This window comes from Cervus canadensis, chromosome 18, assembly GCF_019320065.1.
Source record: "Cervus canadensis isolate Bull #8, Minnesota chromosome 18, ASM1932006v1, whole genome shotgun sequence".
Taxonomy (NCBI): domain Eukaryota; kingdom Metazoa; phylum Chordata; class Mammalia; order Artiodactyla; family Cervidae; genus Cervus; species Cervus canadensis.
The window spans coordinates 8,019,888-8,031,130 of NC_057403.1; the positions used below are offsets into that span (position 1 = coordinate 8,019,888).

Sequence of the window (11,243 nt, forward strand, 5' to 3'; positions counted from 1 at the left end):
AACACCCTCTTCCAAAACACAAGACTCTACACATTGACATCACCAGATGGTCAACACCGAAATCAGATTGGTTATATTCTCTGCAGCCAAAGATGGACAAGCTCTATACAGTCAGCAAAAACAAGACCGGGAGTCAACTGTGGCTCAGATCATGAACTCCATATTGCAAATTCAGACTTAAATTGAAGAAAGTAGGGAAAACCACTAGACCATTCAGGTATGACCTAAATCAAATCCCTTACAATTATAGAGTGGGAGTGAGAAATAGATTTAAGGGACTAGATCTGATATACAGAGAACCTGACGAACTACGGACGGAGGTTCGTGACATTGTACAGGAGACAGGGAACAAGACCATCCCAAAGAAAAAGAACTGTGAAAAAACAAAATGGCTGTCTGAGGAGGCCTTTCAGATAGCTGTGAAAAGAAGAGAAGAGAAAAGCAAAGGAGAAAAGGAAAGATATACCCATTTGAATGCAGAGTTCCAAAGGATAGCAAGGAGAGATAAGAAAGCCTTCCTTAGTGATCAGTGCAAAGAAATAGAGGAAAATAATACAATGGAAAAATCTAGAGATCTCTTCAAGAAAATTAGAGATACCAAGGGAATATTTCATGCAAACCTGAGCTCAATAAAGGACAGAAATGGTATAGACCTAACAGAAGCAGAAGATATTAAGAAGAGGTGGCAAGAATACACAGAAGAACTCTACAAAAAAGATCTTCATGACCCAGATAATCACAATGGTGTGATCACTCACCTAGAGCCTGACATTTTAGAATGTGAAGTCAAGTGGGCCTTAGGAAGCATCACTACTAACAAAGATAGCAGAGGTGATGGAATTCTAGTTGAGCTATTTCAAATTCTAAAAGATGGTGGTGTAAAAGTGCTTCACTTAGTATGCCAGCAAATTTGGAAAATTCACCAGTGGCCACAGGACTGGAAAAGGTCAGTTTTCATTCCAATCCCAAAGAAAGGCAATGCCAGAGAATGCTCAAACTACCACACAAATCCACTCATCTCACACACTAGTAAAGTAATGCTCAAAAATTCTCCAAGCCAGGTTTCAACAAGATGTGAACCATGAACTCCCAGATTTTCAGGCTGGTTTTAGAAAAGGCAGAGGAGCCAGATCAAATTGCCAACATCCGCTGGATCATCGAAAAAAGCAAGACAGTTCCAGAAAAACATCTATTTCTAGTTTATTGACTATGCCAAATCCTTCGGCTGTGTGGATCACAATAAACTGGAAAATTCTGAAAGAGATGGGCATACCAGACCACCTGAGAAGACTATATGACAACCAAGATGCAACAGTTAGAACTGGACAGGGAACAACAGACTGGTTCCAAATAGGAAAAGGAGAATGTCAAGGCTTTATATTGTTACCCTGCTTATATAACTTATATGCAGAATACATCATGAGAAATGCTGGGCTGGATGAAGCACAAGCTAGAATCAAGATTTCTGGGAGAAACATCAGTAACTTCAGATATGCAGATGACACCACCCTTATGGCAGAGAGGAAAGAAGAACTAAAAAGCTTCTTGATGAAGGTGAAAGAGGAGAGTGAAAAAGTTGGCTTGAAACTCACATTCGAAAACTAAGTTCATGGCATCCAGTTCCATCACTTCATGGCAAATGATGGGAAAATAGTGGAAACAGTGACTGAATTTATTTTGGGGGCTCCAAAATCAATACAGATGGTGATAGCAGCCATGAAATTAAAAGACGCTTACTCCTTGTGTTGGGGTCCTTTAATGGACCGGAACCTGGTGGTACGGAGTCGACGATAAGAAAGTAAAAGAGAGAAAGAGAGAGAGAGACAAAAAAGATCCGGGGACCTAAGCTCTGATGGAGCAAAGGTGCTTTAATGATTTTTCTATGAGTATATATAAGCTATGGTACAAGAAACTTCTTTCGGGAATGACAGAGATCAGAAAACCAAATGTACAGCAACTGTTACCAGGGGACCAAGGGGTAATGTTAGTCACAAGTTCAGGAGACAATCCATATCTCAAGAAAGGGGAAGGAGACTAAGCAGTTTTGTCCTAAAGAGAATGTTTACTAAAGGAGACCCAAGTCTGCCTCACACAATGACCTCAGTCCCTGGGAGCAGCATGCTGTTCCACTTGAAGAGGGACAAAGGACTCATGAGAGACAGCACGTAGGAATCCTCCCGTCAAACATTCCCTGACACCTTGGAAGGAAACTTATGACCAACCTAGATAGCATATTAAAAAGCAGAGACATTACTTTGCCAACAAAGGTCCGTCTAGTGAAGGCTGTGGTTTTTCCAGTAGTCATGTATGGATGTGAGAGTTGGACCATAAAGAAACCTGAGCACTGAAGAATTGATGCCTTTGAACTGTGGTGTTGGAGAAGTCTTTGAGAGTCCCTTGGACTGCAAAGAGATCCAACCAGTCCATCCTTAGGAGATCAGTCCTGACTGTTCATTTGAAGCACTGATTTAGAAGCTGAATCTTCAATACTTTGGCCACCTTTTGTGAAGAGCTGTCTCATTTGAAAAGACCCTGATGTTGGGAAATATTGATGCCAGGAGAAGGGGAAGACAGAAGATGAGACGTTTGGATGGCATCATCGCCTCAATGGACATGAGTTTGGGTAAATTCCAGGAGCTGGTGATGGACAGAGAGGCCTGGCGTGCTGCAGTCCATGTGGTTGCAAAGAGTCAGACATGACTGAGTGACTGAACTGAACTGAACTGAAGTCTTCACCCAGGATCTAAAACTGTGTAGTCCAGTGTAGGATCAGAGATACAAGAAAGAGGAGAAGAGGTAGAGCTGTTTTGAGTACACAAAAGAAGGTCCCACACAGGGACTTCCATGGTGGCCTGGTGTCTAAGACTCCAAGCCTCCCACAAACTTGCAGTGGGTGTGCAAGTTTGACCCCTGATCAGGGAACTAGATACCACATGCTGCTTAGCTTGTGTGCCACAACTAAGACCCAGTATAGCCAAGTAAATAAATAAATGAACACACACAAGAAAAATTCTTGTGTCATACTCAAGTTTAATCGGGTGTTTTTTGTTTGTTTCCAGAACAAACCCTGGTAGATTCACAACTGACTTTGTTAAGTGGTTTGGTGGTGGCTGGGGGGAAAACCTAAGATCAAACAACCTGTTTACAAAGGCAAGAGATTTCAGAGTTGTATAAAAATGCTAATCATTTCAAAATATCCTTCATCATGAAAAATCATGAGCTTCTCTCAAGCACATCAGTGGTCTCTTTGGAGATACTCACAGGAGACTCACAATTGGTTTTGGTAATTAGCAACTCAAGAAAAGTTTTTCAGAAAGATCATTAGCTCCTCAAGCTGGCCCTGTCATAGCCACTTCAAGTGAAATGATAATTGCAGATCTGAAGGAGGATGAGATCACAGCTCATAAACCTATATCTCAGGGTCTGACTGCCTCCCTCCCACTCACGTCCGGGCTGCCATGACCTTCACCATAAGACCAGCATCCTTCCCATGAGAAGGAATGAGAAGCAGTTGAGTACTTTGTATTTCAGTCTCAAAGGCAGAGTCTGTAAGGAAGGAGGTCTGAGTAAGTGTTCATGTCTGGAAAAGGGATCATTCTGGGGGGCGAGGGGTAGAGTGGGAACAGATCCAGTGGCAAAGCAGGTCAGGAAGGCAGAATAATTTCCTAGGAGAGAGCTTAGTTAAAGTGAGATCAACATCTTTGTTGTTCAGTCACTCAGTTGGGTCTGTCTCTTTGCAACCCCATGGACTGCAGCACACCAGGATTCCCTAACCTTCACTCTCTCCCAGAGTTTGGTCAGACTCATGACCATCGACTCACTGATGCCATCCACCCATCTCATCCACTGTTGTCCCCTTCTCTTCCGGCCTTCAATCTTTCCTACCATCAGGTAACACCGAACTTGATAGCTCCTAAAGCTATTTTGTGAAACTCTTATTGTGAAGGACTCAAGGAACAACCCTAGTGATAATAATGAGGGATCATTTTTAAAAGTATTTGTCTTAGTTTCAGCATGTGAACTCTTAGTTGCAGCATGTGGGATCTAAATTCTCCAGGGATCACACCCAGGCTCCCTGCATTGGGAGGGCAGAGTGTTAGCCACAGGACCGCCAGGGAAGTGCCAGAAGATCATCTTCAAGGAGCTTAAGGGTTGTATTTTTAAGTTCAATCTGCTTAATGTAACCTTTCAGAAATTCTAGATTAATTTTAAATTTATATTAAAATTGTTATCATAAAGCCTTTATGTTTTTCATAATGACTAGGATAGAAAAGTAACAATTTTCTTATCCTCTACAGAAACCATGAATAATATTTTATTTGAAGAATAGAAATGATCATATATATATCTAACCCTAAGCATATAATGTGCTTACTGGACATAGTAACGGTGTCTTTTGTGAAACATTTGAGGGCTGATGACGATGGCGAGATTGCTATCCCTCTTCAAGATAGAGAAGCAGCATTTCAGGAAAAGGCAGCTTTGGAATGCTGAGGTTTGGAATATAGTTGTCAGGACCAAATGTATCTTCTCATATGTTGTCTAATCTCGTAATACTCTAACACCAGTTCCAAGCACACATTCATTTCTTTATGGTTTCACTTTTGCAACACACAAGAGTCAATATTCTCCAGATTATACTTTTACATGTGTCTAGTATGTTAATCGGAGAGGGCAATGGCACCCCACTCCAGTACTCTTGCCTGGAGAATCCCATGGATGGAGGAGCCTGGTAGGCTGAAGTCCATGGGGTCGCTAAGAGTCGGACACGACTGAGCGACTTCCCTTTCACTTTTCACTTTCATGCATTGGAGAAGGAAATGGCAACCCACTCCAGTGTTCTTGCCTGGAGAATCCCAGGGACGGGGGAGCCTGATGGGCTTCTGTCTATGGGGTCACACAGAGTCGGACACGACTGAAGCGACTTAGCAGCAGCAGCAGCAGCAGTATGTTAATATTCTTCACAACTCTTGTTATATTGTAGTCTCACTTAACCTCAATTTTAAAAATACCTAAGGATCCATCAAAATAATTATTTGATTTCTATCCTATACTCATTTATTGTATAGTAGTATTTCATGGTTCATAGTTTTTTAAACAAAGTAATGTTATCCAAGTCTTTTTTTGACAGATACCATAGTGAATTTTTGCCTGAAATGATGGGAATGCATCTTTCTGTTGCAAAACTTATATTGAGGAAACGTTGCATTCATTATGTCCAGTATGGACAGGAGGTACTTTCCTATAGGATTCTGTGTGTTTCTGTGTGTGTGTCTCTGTTTGTATACATTAGAGGCTCAGTTTGCAACCCGATCGACTGTAGTTTGACAGACTCCTCTGTTCCTAAGATTTCCCAGGCAAGAATACTGGGGTCGGTGCCATTTCCTAATGTAGGGAATCTTCTTGATATGTTATTGACCTACAGAATAAATATTAATGCAGCTATGGAAACTTTTTACAATCAAAATTATATCAACATTTTGGAATAAACTCCAATATGATGGCCACCTGATGTGAAGAACTGACTCACTGGAAAAGACCCTGATGCTGGGAATGAATGAGGGCAGGAGAAAAAAGGGATGACAGGGGATGATGGTAGGATGGCATCACCAACTCGATGGACATGAGTTTGAGCAAGCTGTGGGAGTGGGTGTTGGACAGGGAGGCCTGGTGTGCTGATGCCCATGGGGTTGCAAAGAGTCGGACAGGACTGAGTGACTGAAATGAACTGATAGAAGAAGCTATATGATACAAAAACAAAACTAAATTTCAGACTGGATTATTCAGCAACAGAGCTGATGTGTTTGGTTGGTGCATCACAGTGGTTTGGACACTGTCTTGGACTCAGCCTACCAGGTTCATACAACTACTAAGCCTGTAATCAGCTTGTGAATTTAGACAGATCCCTTGACTTCTCTGTACCTAGGATCTCCTTATCTTTGCAATAAAATCAGTGTCAGTGCCTACCCCATGCAGTTATGAACATCAAACACCTGGCAGAATGGCCTCCAGGGAGTTGGCAATAAGAATGGTGTGCTCCTCTCAGACTGTACTTGGAATCCTGGGCGTTTTCTCTCCTTACCTAAATCTCTTCCTTTGCTACAATGAATGAGGGTTGAGGTTCACAGATTTGACCTTCAGGCACAGGACTGTGGTCCCTTTTTGGTCATTCCCTTTAAAGGCATCTCCATGAAAACAGCAGCCTTTAACTGAAGCTTGTCTTCAGGGATTTAGCCATGCAAATGTGCTCTCTATGCCCCCAGAACTAATAGTGTGGGTCCATTGGCACTCCTTCCCCTTTAAGTGTCTCCAGCCATGATCAGCCCCAGGGAATCCAGCTGGCTGGAACTTAAAGCAAAAGCTCCCAAGGAAAGGACTTCCCTGTGGTCCAGAGGTTAAGGCTGTGCTCCCAATGCTGGGAGGTCCAGGTTCAATCCCTGGTCAGGGAACTAGAAGCCACATGCCATAACTGAGAGTTTACGTGCCATAACTAAGTGTTTACATGCCATTAACTAAGACTTAGGACACCCAAATAAATAAGACGAAATAAATAAAATATTTTTTGAAACAACAGTCTCCCGAGTATATTGGGGTCTCCACTTTGCACTACTGGAGAGTATGTAACTTCTTTCCCAAAGTTCCTGTATGAAAACTATGTCTACTGTTCATTATATTTCCTGGTCTTTAGGAGAAGATTGTGTGGTCACAAGTCGTATCTCTCTGTACACATTATTTTCACCATGGATATGATGCCAAATGGGGCAACAAATCAACACAAAACATGAAGACTTAGGATACTGCTCTGCTGTATTTTATGACAAAATCAATGATTCTGTGTATGCAGCAGTGTGACTATTCTCTTAAGTTTCATTGTCGGAGTTATGATCTCGGCTTAGCTCCCCTCCTTCACAGACACTGGCAACAGATGAGACACATTCACAGAAACAGCCTTTCACAAGCTCATTCCACATTTTTTGATAATACATGTGTTTTTAAAAATTAAATACATGTTCGCAGTTTATAAGTGGGCAGCTCAGTGAAATTTCAGGAATGATTGCACCTCTGGAGACCACAACTAGATCAAGAAAGAGAATGTTCTCAATTCCCATGAAACTCTTCTGTGCTCCTTCTTACTCACTGTTTCCAAGGATATAGCTTTGTTAGTTATATTGGTAGGCCTGGATTATTGGGCATACATTTACAAGTATTATGACATTTAATATTAGATCACTTTGCCTCTCTTGGCCTTCACATGAAAGAAATCATATAGGATATTTCATTTGGACTTTTGTCTACCATTCCATTACATCTTTGTGAATTTATCTGTATTGTTTTATATTATTGCTGTTTTTCAGTATCATTGCTATATAGGACTTCACTGTGTGACTATCAAAGGATTAATTGATCATTCAACTGTTAAATGGGTAGGTGGGTATTAAGAGTTAGGGGCTATTCAGTTCAGTTCAGTCGCTCAGTCGTGTCCGACTCTTTACGACCGAATGAACTGGAGCACGCCAGGCCTCCCTATCCATCACCAACTCCCGGAGTCCACCCAAACCCATGTTCATTGAGTCGGTGATGCCATCCAACCATCTCATCCTCTGTCATCCCCTTCTCCTCCTGCCCTCAATCTTTCCCAGGATCAGGGTCTTTTCAAATGAGTCAGCTCTTCGCATCAGATGGCCAGTGTATTGGAGTTTCAGCTTCAACATCAGTCCTTCCAATGAACACCCAGGACTGATCTCCTTTAGATGGACTGGTTGGATCTCCTTGCAGTCCAAGGGACGCTCAACAGTCTTCTCCAACATCACAGTTAAAAGCATCAATTCTTTGGCGCTCAGCTTTCTTTATAGTCCAACTAACATCCACACATGACCACTGGAAAACCATAGCTTTGATGAGATGGACCTTTGTTGACTAAGTAATGTCTCTGCTTTTTAATATGCCATCTAGGTTGGTCATAACTTTCCTTCCAAGGAGTAAACGTCTTTTAATTTCATGGCTGCAATCACCATCTGCAGTGATTTTGGAGCCCAGAAAAATAAAGTCCGTCACTCTTTCCACTGTTTCCCCATTTATTTGCCATGAAGTGATGGGACTGGATGCCATGATCTTTGTTTTCTGAATGTTGAGCTTTAAGCCAACTTTTTCACTCTCCTCTTTCACTTTCGTCAAGAGGCTCTTTAGTTCTTCTTCACTTTCTGCCATAAGTGTGGTGTCATCTGCATATCTCAGATTATTGATATTTCTCCCAGCAGTCTTGATTCCAGCTTGTGCTTCCTCCAGCCCAGCACTTCTGATGATGTACTCTGCATATTAGTTAAATAAGCAGGGTGACAATATACAGCCTTGACGTGCTCCTTTTTCTATTTGGAACCAGTCTGTTGTTACATGTCCAGTTCTAACTGTTGCTTCCTGAACTGCATACAGGTTTCTCAAGAGGCAGGTCAGGTGGTCTGGTATTCCCATCACTTTCAGAATTTTCCACAGTTTATTGTGATCCACATAGTCAATGGCTTTGGCATAGTCAATAAGGCAGAAATAGATGTATTTCTGGAACTCTCTTGCTTTTTTGATGATTCAGCAGATGTTGGCAATTTGATCTCTGGTTCCTCTGTCTTTTCTAAAACCAGCTTGAACATCTGGAAGTTCATGGTTCACGTATTGCTGAAGCCTGGCTTGGAGAATTTTAGGCATCACTTTACTAGTGTGTGAGATGAGTGCAATTGTGCAATAGTTTGAGCATTTTGGGCATTGCCTTTCTTTAGGATTGGAATGAAAACTGACATTTTCCAGTCCTGTGGCCACTGCTGAGCTTTCCTAATTTGCTGGCATATTGAGTGCAGCACCTTCACAGCATCATCTTTCAGGATTTGAAATAGCTCAACTGGAATTCCGTCACCTCCACTAGCTTTGTTTGTAGTGATTCTTCCTAAGGCCCACTTGACTTCACATTCCAGGATGTCTGGCTCTAGGTGAGTGATCACACGATTGTGATTATCGGGGTCATGAAGATCTTTTCTGTACAGTTCTTCTGTGTATTCTTGCCACGTCTTCTTAATATCTTCTGCTTCTGTTAGGTCCCTACTATTTCTGTCCTTTATTGAGCCCATCTTTGCATGAAATGTTCCCTTGGTATCTCTAATTTTCTTGAAGAGATCTCTAGATTTTTCCATCATATTATTTTCCTCTATTTCTTTGCACTGATCACTAAGGAAGGCTTTCTTATCTCTCGTTGCTATTCTTTGGAACTCTGCATTCAAATGGGTATATCTTTCCCTTTCTCCTTTGCTAGTAATGATTAGGGTTCTCATATAAATTTTATTAATATAACTAATCTTTGGGTGATACATGTACAAAATCCTGTTGAGTATATTCATAGGAGTGGATTTCTCAGAACAGGATTACATCAGATCTGCTAAGTAGACACCACAGTTTTCCAAAATGTTCGTACCAATTTGAACACCCACCATCAGTGTATGAGATTCTTGGTTGATCCACAGCTATGCCAAAACTTGGCATTTTTGTCATTTCTGTTTCAGATTTCTTGATGGTATTTGATGACATATAAGTAGTGGTTATATTTTAATTGTCCTGATTACCAACGATGTGGAATATTTTTCCACATGTCTTATCCACTGAATAACTTCTTTATCGAAGCTTCTGTCTGAAGACTCTGTCCACTGTTTATTTTATTCTGCGGTTTTCAGGAGATACTTGTGCGGTTCTATGTTGTATCTATGTGTGTGTGTGTGTGTGTATTGATGAGAACCAATCCTAATTTTAATCTGTGCAAAGTTATTTCAACATATGGCATATATATTCTGTGCTCTTTATCGTATATATATTTTTTAAATATTTATTTATTTAGCTGCACTGGGTTTTAGCTGTATCATGTGGGAGCTTTGTTGTCCATACAATAAAACAATATGTTATTTAAAATTTAGAAGGGAATGCATTTAGAATTGACCTGTTTTAAGATGAGGGCACTGATGGAGATATTTTTTTCTTCCTCCAGTAAGCTTCTTATTAAAATGTTGTTGTATGCTTTCTTTCAATTTACTCTCATTTGTCATTGCTTCCTCCAGGTTACCACCACTTCATCCTTCCTACTGACTTTTTCATAACATATACTGAGTCTCTCATCATCGTTTCCTGTCTTGAGAAGCCTTGGCAATTTCACAAAAGCACACAAGGAAAGTTGGCTCCCGATGTCACAAATTTATCTGAGCCATTCTGCTCTGAGGAGTCACTGTTGTCATCATTTAAAGGGGAGTATCTTGAATGACACAACAGCCTCCAGCCAACTGGCCATAGGAATAATCTTCTTCTTACAAACTGTGCTTGGGATCTGGGGCAATTTCTCCCTTCTGTACCATTACCTCTTTCTTTACCGCACTCAGTGTAGGTTGAGGGTCACAGACTTGATTGGTAAGCACCTGACTATAGCAAACATATTGCTCATTCTCTCAAAAGGAGTCCCTCAGACAATTACAGCTTTGAGGCTGAAACACTTTGCTAGTGATTTTGCCTGCAAACTTATTTTGTATGTTGAGAGAGTGGGCAGGAGTGTGTCCTTTGGCATCACCTGCCTCTTGACTCTGTTTCAGACCATCACAATCAGCCCCATGAACTCCTGTTGGAAGAATCTTAAAGTCAAAGCCCCAAAGTTCATTTCCTTCTCCATTTCCTTCTGCTGGATCCAGTGCATGTTTGTAAATCTCATTTTTCCTCTGTATGCATTATATGTTTCTGGCAAATGGTACAGCACAAACATGACAAATACAAGAGATTCAGAGTACTGTGCTGCCACAGATCTTGAGAACATTTCAGGCTCAATATATGTAGCTTTGATAGTGTTCCCTGAAGTTTCATTTTCTGTGCTCATCTTCTGGGCCAGTGGCTCCATGATTCTCACCCTGTACAGACACAGTCGGCGAGTCCAGTATATTCACAAGGCTAGTGTTTCTCCCAGATCCTCCGCTGAGTCCAGAGCCACCCAAAGCATCCTACTCCTGGTGAGCACCTTCATGTGTTTCCACACCCTGTCCTGCATCTTTAATGTTACTCTTGCTCTTAATCATAACCCCAGTTGGTGGTTGGTGAATACAGCTGCCTTGATTTCTGTGTGTTTTCCCTTTATCAGCCCCTTTCTGCTCATGAGCCGTGACTCCATTGTATCCAGTCTCTGCTTTCTGTACATGAAGAACTCAGTATCCCCTAATCTTATCAGAAAAATGTAA

At 41.4% G+C, this 11,243-nt stretch overlaps 1 protein-coding gene across 1 annotated transcript; it reads left to right on the forward strand.

Annotated features, from left to right (window-relative positions):
• The first annotated feature begins 10,211 nt into the window (after positions 1 to 10,211).
• Positions 10,212 to 11,243, forward strand: LOC122420656 (vomeronasal type-1 receptor 4-like). Its single transcript, XM_043436046.1, has one exon. The coding sequence runs from the start codon at positions 10,212 to 10,214 to the stop codon at positions 11,241 to 11,243; it is 1,032 nt and encodes a 343-aa protein (XP_043291981.1).

What these genes read in the sequence shown, in the direction of transcription:
- LOC122420656 (XM_043436046.1), top strand. Translation starts at nt 10,212, where the DNA reads ATGTCACAAATTTATCTGAGCCATTCTGCTCTGAGGAGTCACTGTTGT.